This window comes from Thamnophis elegans, chromosome 5 (assembly GCF_009769535.1).
Source record: "Thamnophis elegans isolate rThaEle1 chromosome 5, rThaEle1.pri, whole genome shotgun sequence".
Classification (NCBI taxonomy): Eukaryota; Metazoa; Chordata; class Lepidosauria; order Squamata; family Colubridae; genus Thamnophis; species Thamnophis elegans.
In genome coordinates this window covers 44,758,318-44,780,345 of record NC_045545.1, presented here as the reverse complement: position 1 = coordinate 44,780,345, position 22,028 = coordinate 44,758,318, and the positions used below count along the sequence as shown (strand labels likewise).

The 22,028-nt window shown below is 39.6% G+C and overlaps 1 protein-coding gene across 1 annotated transcript; it reads left to right on the top strand.

Moving 5' to 3' along the window:
• The first annotated feature begins 487 nt into the window (after positions 1 to 487).
• Positions 488 to 21,624, top strand: PROK1 (prokineticin 1). The gene is made up of 3 exons (XM_032219082.1): positions 488 to 613; positions 19,345 to 19,470; positions 21,248 to 21,624. Exons 1-3 carry the CDS (start codon positions 542 to 544, stop codon positions 21,365 to 21,367), a joined length of 318 nt encoding a protein of 105 aa, XP_032074973.1. The 5' UTR covers positions 488 to 541; the 3' UTR covers positions 21,368 to 21,624.
• Positions 21,625 to 22,028: the final 404 nt, after the last annotated feature.

Sequence of the window (22,028 nt, the reverse complement as noted above, 5' to 3'; positions counted from 1 at the left end):
TGATAGTGAAACTCACTCCTTATGCTACTTCATCTACTATCAGTCTGTAAGAGAAATCTGATCAGTGTAGGATGGGAAGAGAATCAGATTTTTTATTAAATATTTTTTTAAAAATATCCAACTCATCCCATACTTACCTCAACAATTATTCATTATCAAATCTGATTTTTTTTAAATGACTCCAAGTCAGAGATGATTTGTAAGCATCTCAGTTGTAAATTAAAAATGAAACTCCAATAATTGTGACTGCCTGAATTGAAGTCTTTGACAAGACTGACGATGATTGTAGTGTTATAACAGTGTTATAGGCTCACATCTCATCTTTGTGTTCTTGGATCATCGTACTATCACATCAGCAAACAAATTGAAAGGGGCTGAGAAGATGTTAAATAGAGAACCAAGATAGGAGGATGTGATCAGTTCTCACAGAGACAGGCAGGCAGGAAGGAAGAGACAAACTTGCAACCTTGTTGAGAGGCTGTGTGACATGTAAGAGAGTGTAAGAAGAAGGAAAATAAGCTTTTCCCCCCACTCAAGCACCATGAAAATATGTATGCAAATCTTATGCTTCTTTCTTTTACTAACCTTGTACAAATGTGCAGTGATCACTGGGGTAAGTTCTCTCTGTCTTTTCATTTTTGCTTATGTACTATTGTAATTGTTGAAGAAGTTGTGTGACCACACAGCCTGTAAATTTAGGGTCTGCTTGCTATGAAGATGGAGTGTGAATTTTGGCAATGTGAGACAGAATGTTTTCTAATATTCTTGACTTAAATGGCATGGCTAATACAGGCTTACGCTTTAACACTGAATTTTAAGTTACCATTGAAAATATGCAAATCATAACATAATAAAATAAAAATAAGGGTCACTGATTATTAATTAATTTTAACTATTGCATTTTCACAAGTCCTGGAAGGGTGAAGGGAGGAAAAACAATTTCACTGATTTTAAAGGCTTTTAAAAATATTTATAGGCTTGAAATAGAGTCTGAAATGGTAATATAGTATACACACCAACCTAAAAATGGGACTTATTCCTAAGAAAAGATGCATAGAATTGGACTGAATGTTTATGTAAAGACTTAAAAGTTTAAAAATGGCATGTTTAAAGGTTAGTTTAGTGAATATTGATGATCTAAGATATACAGTTATATTCTTAATGTTAATTATAAGGCAAGTTTGAATTTCTTTAATGGTTTTTATATGTTTTTCAAAACAACATATTTTCAATATTAGCTATATACAATCCTAAACTACAGAAATATGTTTATTATCCCCATCTGAAAATAGCTTACACAAACCTAATCACAAGCTCCAAATTGGTACAAATATTATATTTTAAATATTACCATGTTTAGCCTCACATTAATATATTGATCAGCACTTGACAAGGGAACTTTTTAAAGATTTTAGCAACTGGCTCTATAATTTGAAAAAAAAGAGAAAAACATTTTTGTAGATTTTCTAATGATAAAAGCCTCAGACAATTCCTAAAATTCTAGATCATCCTATTTTCAAGTAAAAGATTGCTTGAGTGACTATTATTCACAGATATCAGTTGTATAGTATCATCTGCATCAGGTAAATTGAAATCTCTCATTGAGTCTCATTCATTCTCCTGGAAGTATTTACTTGTTAAAGACACTTGTTAAAAAAAAAAATCCTGTTTGATACATGGAGATGGGCAAAAATTAAGAAAAATCAATCCCTGGTCCAGTCATGAAACAGAGTAGATCGACTTTCTTGGATGACAGATTGCAGATTCTGTTGAAGGACAGCACCCATTGTCAGTCAACTTCATTGAGACTTCTTTCCAATATGGATAAGAGTATTTTGTAACCTTATGCTAATTTGGAGCTAATTTGGAACATTAGATCCAATATACATTGTTGAGCGTTACAGTTTTCCCTATTTCTTGTAGAGGGAGTTACAATGGCTTGGTCAGAAATATTGAATGTGATTTAGATCCACATACATATCATGTGGGATAGGAACTCACACCTCACTATTGGAAATTGAAGGTTAAACACACACGGATACACGCACACAAACGGGACACACACACACACACAGGTGGACACACACAGACAGACAGACCCACATCCCTTTGGTATTCGATTGTTTGTATGGTTTGAATATCCCTCTTCCAACCAATTATTATAAATGATGGAAGTTTCAGTTTTACACTGAAATTGGTAATACAGGTAGTCCTCCATTTACAACAATTCAATTACTGAAAAATGTGACTAATGACCATTTTTACACATACAACAGTTGCAGCATCCCCATGGTCACTTGATTAAAATTTGGATGCTTGGCAACTGACTCATATTTATGACGGTTGCGGAGTCCTGGGATCATGTGATCACCTTTTACAATCTTCCCACAAGCAAAGTCAGTGTGGAAGCCAGATTGTCTGAAACAACTGTGTTACTAATTTAACAGCTGCAGTGATTCACTTAACAAGTGTGACAAGAAAGATTGTAACAAGGGGGAAAAGTCACTTAACAATTGTCTCAGCCACAGAAATTTTGGACTCAATTGTGGTAGTAAGTCAAGGACTACCTGTACACAGAAAATGTGCTGTATTTTATTTAACTTAAAAAAGAACTAGATGGGATTCTTCTTTTATACAGATACACACATTTAAAGAGGAAGAAAAAATTAATAGTTCTCCTCCATCATATAAAAATCCTACTATTGTAACAAAAATAAACACATTCTATTTAGTTGAAATTTATTTATTTGTCAAATTTATATATGGAATCATGGAAACTCTGGGTAGTGCATAACAATAGATAAAAATCAAGAAAAATATATTTAAAGAACCATAATAATACATATACTCAAACAATGGAAATCTCATAGTTGAAGGAAATAAAAATAGCCCCTTCTACAATGGACCCATCTAGATAGGTGTTCAGTTCTATTGGAGCCTTGGTTTGATCACATAACCAGGTCTTAAGGGATTTATGAAACATCAAAAGGGATCAGGCCAATCTAATTTTGCAGGAAAGAATATTTCATCCACAGCCGAGAAGGCACATCTCCTGGGACCCACCAAATATAAATGCCTTCTCTGCAAGATCTAATGGGGGAAGGCTCAGGGGTGAAATTCAGCAGGTTCTGGAGAACCGGTAGTGGAAATTTTGAGTAGTTTGGAGAACCGGCAAATACCACCTCCGGCTGGCCCCAGAGAAGGGAGGGAATGGGGATTTTGCAGTATCCTTCCCCTGCCGTGCCCACCAAATCATGCCCACAGAACCAGTAGTAAAAAAAGGTGAATTTTACCACTGGCAGGCTGATATAAGTGGGGGAAAGCCATGAAGTCATAAAGAGCTATAAAAATAGCACCTTGAATTGGACATAGAAGCAGGCTGGCAACCAATGTAGCTCAGGAAGCAGAAGTCTAATATGCATTGACTTAGGAGTGTACATAATTGTCCCTGCTGGTGCATTCTGTACCAGCTGAAGCTTCCCGATGCTCTTCAAGGGCAACTCCATGTAGAGCACATTGCAGTAGTCCAATCTAAAGGTGACTAGGACATCAGTGATTGTTATCAGGACCTGCTGATCCAGGAACTGTGGAAACAGTCTTCTAGCAACACTGCCACCTACTCCTCAAGAAAGACCCCAAATTGATGTTGGGTCTGTCTAGGGCAGTGCCAGCACCAAACATTATACTTTCCTCTAAGCAGTGGGCTCCCAAAATGAAATATATTTGGTCTTGTCAGGGTTTAATGAAGCCTGTTGTTTTTCATCCAAATCCTAACAGGCTCCAGGCAACGAGACAAAATGCTCATTGCATCACTTACGGTAATTCACTACGGGTAGAGATGTACTAGGGTATCATCAGATTTCCCCTAGTAAAACCTACTAAAGTCCAAAGACCCCCAAATTTATTGGGTTTACAGCATCTTCAGGGGATGATGGGTCATAATTTTTACTTCTTTAACATCTCCCCTGCCACTAACACAATGCCTTCATACAATCGTAGCATTCAGATTAGTGGTTCTGGAAATTAAGGTTTGGACACATCTGGAGAACACTAATTGGGGAAACCACCCTGAAAATGTGTTTATGATTGCAATTTGTTTTCCTATTAATTCCTTTCAATATTACTGATAACTTTATTACAGAATCCTGCCTTTAATTTCATAATTAAAGATACTTCTCAAATAAGCAACTGATTGGATCTATTGAATAGGACTACGTTGGGAACACTTTATGTTAACCCACTCAATTTTTTCTCAGTTGTATGCGTATCGCCCAGTTCTATTTGTCTGTTACTTTGGAAATAATCATATACAGCAGGAGTCTCCAAACTTGGCCACTTTAAGACTTGTGGACTTCCAACTCCCAGAATTCCTCAGCCAGCAGAGCTCCACAAGTGTTAAAATGGCCATGTTTGGAGACCCCTGATATACAGTTTATAAAGAAAAAACATTCTCACCCCTACATGTCATATATGTCTTCCTCAATCTCAGATCCTTGACCAGAGGCCTGGAAATTTGAGGATTCTGCACAATGCCTTCATTGTTCCTAGCACTGCCTTCTTCCTATCACTGAATTCTATATATGAGAGATATACAGTAGGTTGAAAATGAAACAAAACAGAACAAAACAAACAAAAAAACCCTACAGGTAGTCCTCAGCTTACAACAGTTCATTTAGTGACTGTTCAAAGTTACAACGGCACTAAAAAAGTGACGTATGACCATTTTCACACTTATGACCGTTGCACCCTCCTCATGGTCACGTGATCAAATTTTGGATGCTTGGCAGCTAGTTCATATTTATGACAGTTGTGGTATCATGGGGTTATGGGATCCCCTTTTGCGACCTTCTGAAGAGCAATGTCAATGGGGAATCCAGATTCACTTAACAACAACCATGTTGCTAACTTAACAAATGCAGAGGTTCACTTAACAACAGTGGCAAGAAAAGTTGTAAAATGGGGCAGAACTCACTTAACAAATGTTTCACTGAGCAACATAAATTTTGGGCTCAATTGTGGTCATAACTCAAGGACTACCTGTATTTCATGGCAATACCTCATGGGTTGAAATTGTTTAAAATTAGCCTATTCTTCTGTTATCTGCATTTAAAAGTTGTTTCTAATTTACTATGCAGATATTTCATTCAGATTTCAAAGAGAAGTTGAATTCAGAGGAAATCGAAATGGAAAAATAAAAATAAAAACCAAACAAAACTGTCTGAACAATCCTCTCAGTGCACCTAAAGGGATCTGAATTACAATCAAGTCAAATAAAGAGTCGACTCTCTCAAAAGTATTGTAATAATTGCTCATATTCTTGATGAGTTACTTCCCATTCCTTAAATAGTTCTGATGACCTCAGCATGACAATTCATAGCCTGACAGAATTTGATTTGTGTTTGTGTAATGTTTCTTTGACTAAAACTGATATTTATTTCCTCATCTTTACTTAATTTAAGCTATTTGAATTTTAACAGATGCAGGAAATTGCATTATTACGTATTTGTCCTGACATTTATCTATTTAGATTGTCACAGCTGTGGCATATAAGTGATTCAGATAATATTTTAGATGACAGTGGCAGTAGATATTTTTAAAAGAGCAGCTCACTTTGCCGCTACAACCATCAGAATGAACAGAAAAAAATAGAATTATAGTAAAAATGGTTAGGAAAGAATTTATGGCATTTCGTCAAACCTTTTGCTCATATACACTCTCTCCTACACACAACCATAGGCTTAAACACAGGCTTCACTTTCATAGGCGTCAAGAAGAACCAATTCAATAGCTATCACACTCTGTATCAGAAGACCAGGAATTGAATTAGGAGGCTTTCAGATATTGCTGTAGCTGCCAAAAAACCCAACATAGTTCAAGGCTGCATTAACAAAGGAATAGAATCAAGATTACATGAAGTGTTAATACCACTTTATAAGTCATTGGTAAAATCACACTTGGAATACTGCATCCAGTTTTGTTTTGTTTTTCTGAAAAAGGTTTTTTTATTTTTTATTCTTCATACGTACATTCACAAACATACATTCTCATAATTATTATTAATATTCTGTGTATATCTTTTGACATTTATAACAATTATTTTCTCCATCTAAAGATTTAAATATATTTAAATATCAGTAAAAATCAGTTTTGGTCCCACGATGTAAAAAAGATGTGGAGACTCTAGAAAGAGTGCAGATAAGAACAACAAAGATGATTAGAGGACTGGAGGCTAAAACATATAAAGAACAGTCTCAGGAACTGGGTATGTTTAGTTTAATGAAAAGAAGGATTGGGGGAAACATGATAGCAGTGTTCTGATATCTCAGGGACTGCCACAAAGAAGAGGGAGTCAAGTTATTCTCCAAAGCACCTGAGGGCAGGACAAGAAGAAATGGATGGAAACTAATCGAGGAGAGAAAGAATCTAGAATAAGGAAAAAAATCCATTAACCAGTGGAACAACTTGCCTCCAGAAGTTGTAAATGCTCCAATACTGGAAGTTTTTAAGAAGAGATTGGACAACCATTTGTCTGAAATGGTATAGGGTTTCCTGCCTAAGCAGGGGGTTGGACTTGAAAACCTCCAAGATCCATTCCAACTCTGTTATTCTATTCTATATTCCTGAGAAGCGGAGGTTAAAGTTTAATAAAAAAGAACAAATGTTAACATGGGGATAGCACCCAGCTTATGAAGATTTTATCTTAAACCTGTTTTCTATATCAAAGGTAACTCCTGGGCTATAGGAGACATATATGTGAGCTTGCTCCCTTTCGATTAACCATAAACAGTTTTCATGGTAAGGAAGTAGCAAGTCAAGACTGTAAGATGTAAGCCATTGGGCATCACCATTTTTTCAGAGTCCTGAGTTTGGGACCTACAGCTATAGCTTCATGTTGCAATAATGGTATATTTGAAATATAGCAATAGCACATAGACATGTACTGCTTCGTAGTACTTTTACAGCCCTCTCTAAGCGGTTTACAGAGTCAACATATTGCCCCCAACAATCTGGGTCCTCATTTTATCAATCTCAGAAAGATGGAAGGCTGAGTCAATCTTGAGCCAGTTAGAATCGAATTCCTGGAGTGAGCAGTGAGTCAGCCTACAAGACTGCATTCTAACCACTGTACCACCAACGTTCTTCTATAAGGAAGATTGACTGAAGTTGCTAGAGAAAATTAGCTGTACTTAATAGTAAAGGGCGGGGGACATTCTTTTTCTCCAGCAAAAGACTATTTTGCCAAGGATGAGCTGTTGGGCTCCTTTAGCATGGATTGTAGCTCTGTTGGTGGAGTAAGATAACTTTCTCTTTGTTTCAAACCATGGAAATAAAACAGGGGGAATTTGAGACACAGTCACTGATAGTCCTTGATTTTCAATCACAATTGAACCCATTTCTAAGCAAGGCGGCTGTTATGTAAGTTGCGCCTCCACGCTTGTTAAGCAAATCACTGCAATTGTTAAGTGAATCTATGTTCGTTAAGAGAATCTGACTTCTTTCATTAACTTTGCTTGTCGGAAGCCAGCCAGCCAGGAAGCTTACAAATGGTGATCACATGACCATGGGACAATGCAACAGTCATATAAGTACATGCCAGGTGCTTAGGACCCAGATTTTGATCATGTGATCATGGAGATGCTGTAACGGTCGTAAGAGTGAAAAACCAGTCATGAGTTATGTTTTTCAGTGCTGTTGAACAGTCACTAAATGAATGGCTGTAAGTTGAGAACTATCTGTATATGCACTTGGAGACAGCAACACAGCAAGGAAAAGATGAAGGCTGTCATTTAGTTAATGCTGATAGATTTATATTACTAGTCTCAAAGAACTTTCACACTACAAGGACAGAGAAGATCGATAATAGACTTTCTATCGTCTCTCTGGTCTCTCTGGATCACAGTGGTTGCTTCTTATTGTACCTGCCTGTTCCCCAATGCAAGAAATTAATAGATCCCATGCTGCTTAATGCATCCCCAAAAGTTATTTTGTTTGTCAGGATTTGGAGCCAGCTTGATTCATTCTCAGTCTCAAATTCCCATTACCTTTCTGTTTTAGCTATTAGCCAGAAAAATAAATGTTTACCCTGTTCTTCACTGGTCTTTGAATGATTATCAGCAGGAAGGATGGGATAATCTATATTCTGTAGAGGAGTCAGGCAGCTCGGTTTCCTTCTGTAAACAGGATAGAGCTGGGGGCCAGGCATTGCTCAAAATATCTCCTCCAACGGAATTGCATTCCTATTAGTCAACCAATCCAGATGTTTATCTTCTTCCCCAAATTGCTTCTACACTCTCAGGGAAATCAAACAAAAGCATAGGGGGTTTGGAGTACTTTTTCTGTGGCAGTCCCTTCCTTGTGAAAGACCCCTCCCCCTGAAATCCTATAGGCCCCTACACTTTTCACCTTTCAGAAAGCTGTAAAGAACTGGCTTCTACCCCCAAGCATCGGCTTAAGGTGAAGTTGGAGTTGGAAGAGCTTGTTGCAGGTTGCCATCAAGAGAGATTGGTTTTGGTGCCAGGTTTTCTTGTTGCTTCTGTTGCTATTGACTTCTGCTTTTTTTTACTTTTTGTATAATATTGTTCCTATATTATGGTTGTGAGCCACCTCGAGTTCTAATTTTAAGATGGGTAGCCATACAAGTTTATAAGTAAACAATTCTGATTTTATCACCTGTTATACAGTAGTCCTTGACTTACAACAGTTCATTTAAAGTTACAAAGTTACAAAGAAACTAAAAAAGTTACTTATGGCTGTTTTTCACATTTATGACCATTAAATCTCCGTGATGACGTGCTCAAAATTCAGAGGCTTGGCAAACGACTCATATTTATGATGGTTGCAGTTTCCCAGGGTCATGTGATCACCTTTTGTAACCTTCTGAAAACTAAAGTCAATGGGGAAGCCAAATTCACTTAACCACCATGTGACTAATTAACAACTGAAGTGATTCACTTAACAACTGTGGCAAGAAAGATCATAAAATGGGGAAAAACTCATTTAACAACTATCTTCCTTAGCAACATACCATATTTTTTGGATTATAAGACACACCGGTGTATAAGACACACAAAGATTTGAAAGAGGTAAGTAATAAAAAAAAAGTTTTTGTCCTCCCCGGCCCCCAGGAACACTCTGCAGGCTTCAGCAGGGCTGGGCTAAGGCAAAAATGCCCCCCTTTTTCACCCAAACGGGGGCATTTTCCCTTTCCCCTAGCCTTGCTGAAGCCTGCAGAGTACTTCCAGGGGGGTGGGAGAAGGTGAAAATACCCCTGTTTTGGTGAAAAACAGTCTGTTTTTCACCCATTTTTCACAACACTAGGATGCAGGGGCGGGGCTTCGGGAGGCCAAAAATGGCTATATTCCGTTTATAAGATGCACCAACATTTCCACGTTCTTTTAGGGAGGGAAAAGATGAGTCTTATACTCTGAAAAATATGGTAAATTTTGGGTTCAATTATGGTCGTAAGTCGAGGAATACCCGTTTTACTTCACTTTTTAATATACTCAATTCATCACATTTATTTTACAAGTAGTACAGCTTAGAAAGTTCTGATCTAAAACTATAATCTCCATAAGCCTTATTTGACAAGATATGATCTTCTATTTGAGTTTTGTGTACAACTCTCCTGTATAGTTCAGTGTGCTATAAAACTTTACATATTTTTATATATCTATCAAATTTCCACATTGAACCCCACCTAAGTGATTTTAGTCAGATTACAACTAAAAATGAAGGTGCTGACTTGTTCCTGTGACTGGCAAATTGTCAGCCAAAATTATGGCTGGTAATTTGGTAATTGCCACCTCTCAGCATTCTGGAATATTCCAGTTTGGAGAAGGCTGTTCTATGTGGCACTGGAAGATCTTTTTGAGTCTTTTTCTGGCTTATCGGCTGGACTCAGTTATTTCCCCAGGGTAAACATCTATCCATCCAAGACTGTTGAGGAATTCAGGCAAATAATTGGGGCAAATAACAGTATCTTCTAGTGAAATGTTCTTTCTCCTTCACCAATATTCTCATTGCAAGATAATATGAGTCTTGGTTTTCTGACTGTTTTATTTAAATTGGAAAATTAACTCTACTGTTAAATGTTTAGAAGTTAAATCACAATGGAAATAACAATTTCTTTATTAAAGCCATTGCAAATATTTGGAATTGGTTTAATAGAATATTATTCCTGCTGAATAAGTGTATTACAGATTGCCTCATTCTTTTCTGGAAAGCAAAACTATGATTTATTTCTTACCAACAGAATTGTGGCATAATCAGAGTTAGATGCCCACTGCAAATTACAAAGTTTCTTAAACAAGGGAGAATGGAAGAAGTGGAATAATTTTCATGCTTATTATTTCTTCCTCTGAAAATCAGTATATTTATTGTTCTTTTGAGATGCACTGTTAATGCATCCCCATATTTCAAAAAGGATGCCATATAAATGTCATTTCATTTTGTTGTGATGCCTGCAATTTTACTCCCCCTTGTAATAAATGATGAGATTAGTTATAAGCAGTCATGTTTTATTTGCCTGACATCTCTTTCTTCTTCTAAAGGAAGCCCTGCCTGCTATATACATCTGCTTTTTGATTAACGTGCTTCATAGAGGAGCAACTTCGCCGGTCGAACAGGACTCTAATGGCAAACAAACGCTAGACTAATTTATATGACAATGGTTGCAGGGAAGCTACTCAAAAACCTTGCCTGAGGCCAATTGGCACAGACCCTCTATTATCAGTCCAACATCCATGTTCTGGCAAGGGCTCTACAACTGACATAGGCTTAATGAATTAAATAAAATTAACATGGATTTAATTCTATGTGTATCTTCATAGTACCTGCATGATTTAATGTCTAACAAGCTCCTAACAGCCTGTATGGTGAAGACAGGTTTTGCTTATCACAAAATTTACAAAACTAAAGAAGCTTTCCTTAACTAGACATTTTTGTAGATTTGGATCAGAGGTGGGTTCCTACCGGTTCGGCCAAACTGGTAGCGGTATGGCGGCCTGGTCGGCAGAACCAGCAACGACCCAGGTCTGCCATGCCCCCAAACTTGGTGACCACTGCTGCAATCTTGTTTTTTAGTTCTGCACATGCGCAGAACAATTTTAATTGAACTGCGCATGCGCATGAGCGAACCGGCAGCAAAGCCGAACAGAACCCACTCCTGATTTGAATATCAGTACAGCCCTTTTGATACTTCTATGGAATGGCAATTTAGAATAGCACATAGTTCTTTGCTTGTTCTAAGGGCAATTCCATATTGCAATCAAAATTACTTCTCTCCTAAAATATACCCAATTTTTCTTAAGCAAATTTGTAGTGGATTGACAATAGGTTTGGGCTGATGCTCACTCTGGACTATTGACTATTGGAAAATCTGATTTCTTGTTCTCCTCTTTCTTCCCTTCTCACCCATGTAGGGAAAGCAAACCTCATTGACAATTCTGTGTGGACTGATCTACTATTGCATGCTTTTTTCTTTTTAGGGATTGTCCCTTCCTCACTAGTCGTCATGACTTTCCTTTGATTTCCTAGATATTTGTTATGCATGGATGTCTTTGCATCCCCTTCTGAAATTGGCATTTTCTTCTTTTCTTTCCTTAAAATAGAATCACTGTTCTGGGGCTACCATAATGAAACCAATAGGGAAGTTCTTGAGTGTCCATTTAACATAATTCTGGAAGTTTAGCTTCCAGTTACTGATTTAAATTGTACTGACCATTGTAATTGTGCAATTAACAGTAATAAAAAGACTGCTTTACTGTATTATTTAAGCAATTTAATTCCATATGAGAATTAAATTAGATGCCGGCAAAAGATACTGTATAACAGGAGTGGGCAACTAAGACCTGTGGACTTCAACTCTCAGAATTCCTGAGCCAGTATAGAAAATACAGATGTTGGTCAGTCGCTAAGTTGTGTCTAACTTTTCATGATCCCATTGTCCACGGCAAACCAGCCTCCCCTGTTCTCCCCTGTCTCCTGGAGTTTGCCCAAATTTATTCATTCATTCATTATGTTGGTCACACATCCTTTGCCGTCCCCTTCTCTTTTTGCCTTCAATCTTTCCCAAACTCACGTTATTTTCCAATGAGTCCTCTCTTCTCATTAGGTGGCCAAAGTATTTGAGCTTCAGCTTCAGTATCTGTCCTTGCAAAGAACAATCAGGGTTGATTTCCTTTAGGGTTGACTCATTTGATTTCCTTGCAGTCCAAGGGACTCTAAAAAGTCTTCTCCAGTACCAACAATTCAAAAGCATCAACTCTTCAGCCTTCCTTATGGGTTATGCATGGATTACTACAGGTAGTTCTTGACTTACAAACATAAAAAGCCCAAATTTATGTTGCTAAATGAGACGTTTGTTAAGCGAGTTTTGCTCCATTTTATGACCTTTCTTGCCACAGTTGTTAAGTGAATCACTACAGTTGTTAAGTTACTAACAAAGTTATTAAATGATTCTTTCCTACTGACTTTGCTTATTAGAAGGTTACAAAAGGTTATCACATGACCCTGGGACAGTGCAACCATAATAAATAGGAATCAGTTGCCAAGCATCCAAATTTGGATCATATGACCATGGGGGATGCTGCAATAGTTATAAGTGTGAAAAACAGTCACAAGTCACTTTTTCAATGCTGTTGTAACTTCGAACAGTCACTAAATGAATTGTTGTAAGTCAAGGTCTACCTATGCTGGGAAAACCATAGCTTTGACTGTCCCAAAGGTGCTTTTTCAACAGGCCACTGGACTTTCTGGTTTTTTTTTTTTTTAAAGACATTTCGCTTCTCATCCAGGAAGCTTCTTCAACTGATAAGAAGTGAAATATCTTCAAAGAAGAAATCAAAAAGTTCAAATGTCTCTTGAAAAAGCACCCTTGGGACAACCATGACTGAGAATCCCCATAGACATAGCTTTGACTGTATGGAACATTCTCAACAAGATGATGTCTCTGCTTTTTAATATGCTGTCTAGGTTTGCCATAGCTTTCCTCCTAAGAAGCAAGAGTCTTTTAATTTCATGGCTGCAGTCACTGTCTGCAGTGATCTTAGAGCCCAATAAAATAAAATATGTCACTGATTCCATTTCTTCTCCTTCTATTTGCCAGGAAGTGATGGGACTGGATTCCATGATCTTTTAATGTTGCGTTTCAAGCCAACCTTTACACTGTCCTCTTTTACTCTTATCAAGTGATTCTTTAGTTCCTCTTCACTTTCTGCCCTGAGAGTGGTACCGTCTGCATAAGTGACGCTTTTGATATTTCTTCCAGCAAACTTAATTCTGGCTTGTGATTCATCCAGACCATCATTTTGCATAATCTACTCTGCATATAAGTTAAATAAGCAGGGTGACAATATACAGCCTTGTCATACTCCTTTCCCTATTTTGAACCAATGAGTTGTCCCATGTCCGGTTTTAACTGTACTTCTTGAACTAAATACAGGTTTCTCATGAGACAGATAAGATGGTCTAGTATTCCCATCTCTTTAAGAATGTGCCAGAAATAGACGGTTTTCTGGAATTCCCTTGTTTTTTTCCATAATCCAGAGAATATTGCTAATTTGATCTCTAGTTCCTCTGCCTCTTTGAAACACAATTTGTATTTTTGGTAGTTCTCGATTCACATGCTGCTGAAGCTTAGGTTGTGGGATTTTGATCATAACCTTCCTAGGGTGTGAAATGAGTGCAGTGTGAACATTCTTCGGTATTGCCCTTCTTTGGGATTTGAACATAAAAAGACCTGTGGCTGCTGTTGATTTTTAAAAATGTGCTGGCCTGCAACTAACAGTATTTTAACAGCATCATTTTGATGAAAGAAATGTCCTTCTGGGTTCAGCTCCAAGTGTAGAAAAAGACACTGGAGACATGGAGGCTGCTTGGAAAGATGGTTTATTGGTAAGGTGACCAGATTTTCAGATTGGTAAAGAGGGACACCATTGACCGGGGGGGGGGGGGGGCTTGATTAAAATTTTTATATTTTGTCAAAAGGTCACACGAGGCGATTATATGACCCCAGGACACTGAAAGCATCATAAATATAAATCTGTTGCCAAACATCAAATTTTTGATCACGTGACCATGAGGATGCTTCAATGGTCGCTAAGTGTGAAAAATGGTCGCTAAGTGTGAAAAATGGTCATCAGTCACTTTTTTCAATGCCGTTGTAACTTTGGTCACTAAATGAACTGTTTGAAAGCTAAAGCTAGCTTGCATTATGCTAGCTTACATTTTCAAGAGAGAGCAGCTAAACTTCTTAATAGAATTGAAATAGAAATGAGTAGAGTAGAGTAGAGTACAATAGTTTATTACCCAAGTGTGATTGGACACACAAGGAATTTGTCTTGGTGTACATAAATAAAATAAAATAAAATACATTCATCAAGAATCATAAGCTACAACACAGTGATAGTCTCTCACTCTCTCTCTCACACACACACACAAACACACAAATACACACACACTCCTCCTCTGGATTCAATGGGGTTTAGGAAATTCCCCCACCTCACAGACTCCCTCTTTCTCTCTTCCCTCCTCTGGATTCAATGGGGTTTAGGAAATCCCCCATCCTCACACACTCCCTCTTTCTTTCTCTCTCCCCTCCTCTGGATTCAATGGGATTTTTAGAAAATCCACACTCCTGTGCACACACTCCCTCTTTCTTTCTCTCTTCCCTCCTCTGGATTCAATGGGGTTTAGGAAATCCCCCATCCTCACACACTCCCTCTTGCTTTCTCTCTCCCCTCCTCTGGATTCAATGGGATTTTTAGAAAATCCCCACTCCTGTGCACACACTCCCTCTTTCTTTCTCTCTTCCCTCCTCTGGATTCAAAGGGGTTTAGGAAATCTCCCACCCTCATACACTCCCTCTTTCTTTCTCTCTTCCCTCCTCTGGATTCAATGGGGTTTAGGAAATCTCCCCCTCCTCCCCCCTTGGCTCGGATCACACCTCAGCTGAGCAGGCAGGGATCCTTTGCTTTTGGAGGCTTCACAGCAGCGGCGGTGCCTCCCCCTCCTCCCCCCTCGGCTCGGATTACACCTCAACTGAGCAGGCAGGGATCCTTTGCTTTTGGAGGCTTCACAGCGGCGGCGGTGCCTCCCCCTCCTCCCCCCTCAGCTCGGATCACACCTCAGCTGAGCAGGCAGGGATCCTTTGCTTTTGGAGGCTTCACAGCGGCGGCGGTGCCTCCCCCTCCTCCCCCCTCGGCTCGGATCACACCTCAGCTGAGCAGGCAGGGATCCTTTGCTTTTGGAGGCTTCACAGCGGAATCTAATTTAAGAGATCTTAATCATGACAGCGTTGTTGGGATCTGCGGGTGAAATTACTTTAATTAATGGGGTAAAGTCCTTTCTCCCCCCCCCCCAGCTCTGATGCGGGCGTAAGGAAAGTCGTCTCTTTCCCCCTCATCAGAGCTCGGGCAAGCGAAAGAAAGAATTTTACCCCACTGATTAAAGTAATTTCACCCGCAGATCCCAACAACGCTGTCAAGATTAAGATCTCTTGAATTAGATTCTGGCTGATGCCGCAGGCGGCGCGGATTGCAGCAGGGACACCTGCCGATTGCAGCCCAATTGCGCCAGGGGCTGCGCTGTCGGGGATGGGTGGAGGGGATGGGACTTGGAGTCGTACGATCTTGGCGAGTGGGGATTCCTGCGATGGGGTTTGGAGTCCGATGCCCCTGGAGATTGGGGGTTTCGCTGGTTGGAAGAAAGTCCTTCTTCGCGTCAAGCGCTTTTCCCTCCCAACCACACCTGGGGGACACAGGGAAGGCGCCCGCTCGCCAGTCCGCCCACCCACCCTTGGGCTCCGGGGGCAGCACCTCCCCAGCACCTTCCTTCGCGCCCTGCGGAGTTTCTCGCACACAGGATGGGCGCGACCTGGGAGACACAGGGAAAACTCCGCAGGGCGTGAAGGAAGCAGCACGGCAGCAGCGGAGCTGGGAAGGTGCTGCCCCCTGAGCCCAAGGGTGAGCGGGCTGGTGCGGGCTGGCGAGCGGGCACCTTTCTTGCACACAGGGAAGGGGAGGAGGGCTGTTTCACTAACCCCGCGCAGGTTACTAATTCCCGGTTTACTTACCAGTGAAGCAGCAAAACAAAGCAAACGGCCACGAAGGCGAAATGAAGTGGAGACTCCTGCGACTCATGTGGCGTGCTAAGCGGACTCCAGCCAATCAGTGAGCTGGTTGGGATGGAAAATTTTAAGCACGCAGCGTTTTCCATCCCAGCCAGCTCACTGATTGGCTGGAGTCCAGGCCAATCAGTGAGCGGCAGGCTGGGCTGGCTTAGATTTTTAGTGTAGAATAGAATAGATGGGGGAACGGAACGAGCGAGCTAGCGGCAGCTGATGATGGGCGGGGGAGCCAGCGAGCGCCAAAATAAAGCGGGGTTTTTTGAGAAGCGGGTGGGACGCGGGAAAAATGATGAAAAATCGTGCCTTTCCCGCCAAATGCGGGACGTCTGGTCACCCTATTTATTGGTGGACAGGACCACATGGCTTGAGCCCTGAACAGAAAAGGTGATCACATGCTTCAATGTTGGTGAAGAAGAAGAGAAGGGCTGAGGGAAGGGCTTGCTAGGCTTTTTATAACCTGTTCAGTCCCACCTCTCTGTTTCCTGTTCCTATGTAAGAAATGTATTCTGATTGGTTGTCAGACTCCCATAGGGCCATGCCGGGGGAACTCTCTAGGGTGCATTTTGAATCCAGGTTTGGTTGAGTTGCCATGTGATCAGTTGAGTAAAGGGCCAATATTATCATGCTTTTAATCCCACCCCCATGTAGCTGAAGTGGAGAAGTCTTTATTATGTAAAGGAACTAGCTTGGCCTTCTTAAGGGCCCATTGACAAAGTGGGGATGGGCAGGAAGGTACAGGCAGCTATTCTGTCTTTTAAAACATGTTTCTTTCTTTTCGCAGCCAGAGAAATATTCTGCCTTTTCAATATTTCCTAGGATATTTCATTTTTCTGGGAGAGGGCTGAGGGATAACTTCCTACAATCTTTTAGGATTTTAAATAGGACAGCTGGAATAATGTCACCACCACTAGCTTTGTTGTTGGCAATACTTCCTAAGGCCCACTTGGCTTCACACTCCAGGATGTCTGGCTCAGGGTCAACGATCACTCCATCATGGTTATCAGGGGCATTAAGTTCTTTCTTATATAGTTCTTCTTTGTATTCTTGCCACCTCTTCTTAATCTCTTCGAAAGCTCCAACGTTTTGCTGCCATCAAGTGGTCACTGGCATTTTTACAATCGAGATACAGCAGATCTAGCTTAAAGTAAATCCCTTGAAAAAGCTTGTGTTTTCTGTACTCGCATGATCATTAAATCAGTTCCCAAACTTGAACAAACAATTGCAGGTAAGAGTTATTGTATAAGGATATGACTAATTGGAGAGGTAAACAACTGTCTTTGATGGGCAGGATTGTGACAGTTAAGACATATCTATTACCGAAATTTTTGTTTCTGTTTCAAACGGCACCAACTAAATTGGACAATTTTTAAAAAAATCTTTGGAGACAATAGTGGCTCGATTTATATGGCAAGGCAAGAAAGCACGAATTAAAGCCCAAATGTTGCAAAAAAGTAAAGAACTGGGAGGCTTCGGAGTACCCAACTGGGAAGCATATTATAATGCAGCAATTATGACATGGGTGAAGGATTGGGTGATGTTGAGTAGAAGGTGCCTATTGGCTATAGAGGGACATGACCTCCCCCAGGGATGGCATGCCTCCCTCTGGCAAGAAAGGGACACCCCCCATAGGTACTTCATGGGACATTATATTCAGAAGATTTTGATGGGGGTCTGGGAAAAGATGAGGAAAAAATACTATCTTAGGGTTTTGTGCTGGTTGGCACCGTTAGAGGCCTTAACGCATCCCAGTGTATTTAATTGGACAAGAAACATAACATATAAAGACATTATGACAGAAGATGGCAACATGAAAACAAAGATGGAATTAGAGCAGCAGGGCAGGAATCTGGAATGGTGGGAATATTTACAGGTTAGAAACAGGTTTAAAAGCGATAAGGTACGGTTTGGGATCTACCCAAACCCTCAGGGGCTAGATAAGATTTTGTTTGGCAGAGACAAGAAAATGTTATTGAAGATTTATCAATTTTTGACCTGCCAAGATGCTAAAGAAGAGATGGATAAAAGCTTTCTAACAGCATGGGAGAGAAACTTTGGCTATGAGATTGAAATGGGCAAATGGTGGGATCTATGGAATAAGACTATTAAACTTACAACATCTACAGCATTCAAAGAAAACATATACAAGATGGTTTATAGATGGCACTTCCCCCCAACGAGGTTAGCCAAAATGTTTCCTCGGTTATCTCCACTGTGTTGGAAATGTGGAAGAAAGAATGGCACATTCTACCATATTTGGTGCTCCTCTACTGAGGCCACGAAATACTGGAGAAGGATTCAAAAATGGCTAAAAGAGATTACCGGGGCAAGCATGGAATGGAAACCCGAGAATCTTTTACTAAGCATTAAACCAGAAAACATGAGCAATTCAATATGGCATTTGAGCCTACATATAATTGTGGCCGCAAGAATAACTTATGCACAATTTTGGAAATCAACTACCATACTGTCGGAAGATGCTATAATTAAAAATATCTATGAATGTGCAGAAATGGACAGAATGACGGGTTGGCTGAGGGACAAAGGAGAAACGGAACATTATCTTAGCTGGAACCTATGGTATATGTGGGCGACAAGGAGAACAGCAGGGACTTAAAACAGGGAAAGTTAAATAGCAGTTGTTAACAATGGGAACTAAAAGTGAACATGGGTATTGTAATAGATCCCTGAATTTTGTAATGAGAAGATGTGGCTTAGAGACCTAACAATGAGGAAGGAAAAAAAAGTTGGGCTGTGAATGACTGTCACCGTGGGGGGAGGGGGGGTTGTATGTTTAAAATTGTATTTGTATTTGTATGTTTTACTCTTAAAAAAATGTATAACTAATAAAGATTACTTTAAAAAAAAGAGTTATTGTATAATTCTTAGCATGTGCCACTCAGCAGAGATTACAGTGTGATCATGTGAAAATTACTCTAATGTTTATGTTACATTTAGTCTCTTATTTGGTTAGCTCTCTTGACAAAATGTACATTTAACATCAGATATAAAACCTGTTATTCAGTTATAATAAATGTTGGGACCTACCAGTGACATTTTCCCAGGTCTTGATGTTTCTAATTATTTCTAACATGTTCTTTATTAGAAGACTGCTTCTCAAAAACTCTTGCAGATCTTTACATCTGCAATAAAACTATAATGGAAAATACAGTTTCCTCATCAAACTAGCATTTCTGTTAATTTTGTTTGTTTGTTTGCAGGCCTGTGAAAGAGATGTGCAGTGTGGAAGTGGAACATGCTGTGCCATCAGCTTGTGGCTCCGTGGGCTTCGTATGTGCACTCCATTGGGGCGTGAGGGAGATGAATGCCACCCTATTAGTCATAAGGTATTTGTAAGTGGCCTCAGCTACCTCACGACATGAAGTACTAATCATTCATGTCAACATATATCTTTGTATTGATTTGTCTGTGTGTATATATGTATGTATGTATTTATGTATGTATGTACAGTATGTGTGTGTGTGTATATATACACACACATACATACATACATACACACACACACACACACACACACACATAGTTACAACCCCTGGTATGCCCAAATATGGGAGGAAGTCCACTGCTTCCATTCTCTGTCCATCGGCTCATCACAAGAGATCATCCAGACAGAAACCCAATATTTTTACTGTTGCCTTTGTTATTTATACAAATACAACTCCACACAACTCCAACATATATATATATGTTGGTCTTGTTGTATTCTGGTCTTTTCCCATGTAAGATTGAGATTGTCTTGGCAACGTTTCGGCGAGGTCTCACTCGCCATCTTCAGGTGGGTGTTTTGGGCTTAAAGCGTGATCGGAGTTGCCATCCCTCTACAAACCTTGGTGGGGTGTGTGGAGTCCACCCCCCCACCACTCTATATACTCCCACCAAGACCTGCATACCTGTACCCGTGAAAATCTACGAAAACATTTGTGTGTCTGTGTCTGTGTCTGTGTGTTTGTGTGTATCAACTGCTGGAACAAGTGATATTTTCTACAGGCTTCACATTATTTATCACTTGTTTATTAATATGTTTACATTTCAGTTTGCATCTGCAGGGTGCATTTGTGTACTAGTTGAGTATTCCATTTTCTACAGCCTGAACACTGTTTGATTTTGTTGAGTTGAATTATAGAAACAAAGCAACAGTAACATTAGCTGCTGCATAATTATCAACTAAATTGTGAGGGAGGTAAAACCTCTGATTTCTTAACTGAAGTTAAGTTGCTTCACATAACAATTCAGTTTTCAAGGAAATAAGTTTTTTTTTAAAGACAGCAGGTATCAACATAGCATTAGCTTTGTATGAAAAAGTGTGGCCTTTTACTTCTCTCTCATGATATGATTTCACACATTCTTAAGTCTCCAAGGGAGAAGTGAAACATTTCCCCAATGTTGTATAAGATTTTGTTCCTCTTTATCTCAGAAATTTCTGGAAAGCTGAAGATCCTGGGTCCATTCCAAATTACATTGCAGAGGTTAAGTCAGGGTTTTTGAAACTTGACAACTTTATCCCTCAACTCCCAGAATGCTTCCAGCCACCATTCCCAGAATTCCATCTAAAAGTTGTTGTTGCGTTTGAACAAAGGTGGATTTAGATCAGGGGTGTCAAACTTGATTTCATTGAGGGCTGCATCAGGGTTGTTTTTGACCTTGGTGGGATGGGGGTGCATGGCCAGGGTGGACATGGCCAGCTTGACATCACTGGTGTTGGTGGTGCATGTGGTGGCCTGAACAGTCTGCCAGCGAAAACAGGCTCCCAAGCTCCATTTTCAGCTGTGATGGCCTCCTGCAACCCTCTGCCAGCAAAAACGGGGTTTGGAAGGCTGTATGTGGCCCTTCCAAGCTCCATTTTCTCTGGTAGAGGCACTGCAGGCTGGTCCTTCACTGTTTCCAGAGCAGCCCCATGGGCCAGATCTAAACATCCTGTATTTGGCCCTGGGCCTTGTGTTTGACACCCTTGGTTTAGATAGATTAGGCCATATAAATCCAAGTTTTTTTTTCATTTTGCTTTTATTAAGGATAAAGTGTTTTACAGCTTCTTTGTGCATTTAGTTGTTTACCTTAATTGATTGCAAAGTTTATTATTAACATTATTTCTATTTTCTTTAAAAGGTCCCTTTCTTCGGAAAACGGCAACATCACACCTGTCCTTGTTTGCCAAATCTCATATGTTCTAAATTCACTGATGGTCGATACCGATGCTCAATAGACTTCAAGAACATAGATTTTTAATGAAAAGTGCTTTGTGACCTTCATACCTTTAAATCCACAGCATGTTAAAACGTATTGAAGATAATTGTCAGTTTATACAAATGATTTAAATGGGCTGTCAGTAATTAGTAACTTCTGGATGTGCAGATATTGTTCCTGTAAAACAAATGAAGAGATTTCAGAACTGGGATTAAAAATGTAAACTTGCAGAATGACTAATGTGAGCTGGGTATATTTTTGTAATTCTGGAAACATCTTTATTTATCCCAGAATATCCTTTTTAAAAACTAGGTAGTTAATATGGAAAAATGATAGATGTAGCTTAGATAACTAGTTAGCTAGCTAGACAAACAGACAAATAGACATAGATAGATAATAAATATTTGTGTCCTCCTCATTTTTCCTACTCACAGTTTAATCTCAATGTGCAAAGTCACTCATGGAAAGATTGTATACTTTTCCACTGCATCGAGGAAAGTTTGCCAGCTTCAAATGGTTTGCTAACTTTTTTCACGTAGCTCTGACCCTCACTAGTACAATTAGAGGCAGATTCCCTATGAAACTATGTGTTTCCAGACAGAAGTGAAAAAATGCTTAGCTCTCATAATGTGGTGACCTTGTGAAAAGTTAAGAAGTCCCAGATGAAAGCAGACAAAACATAGCATCATCAATTTCCTGCAGT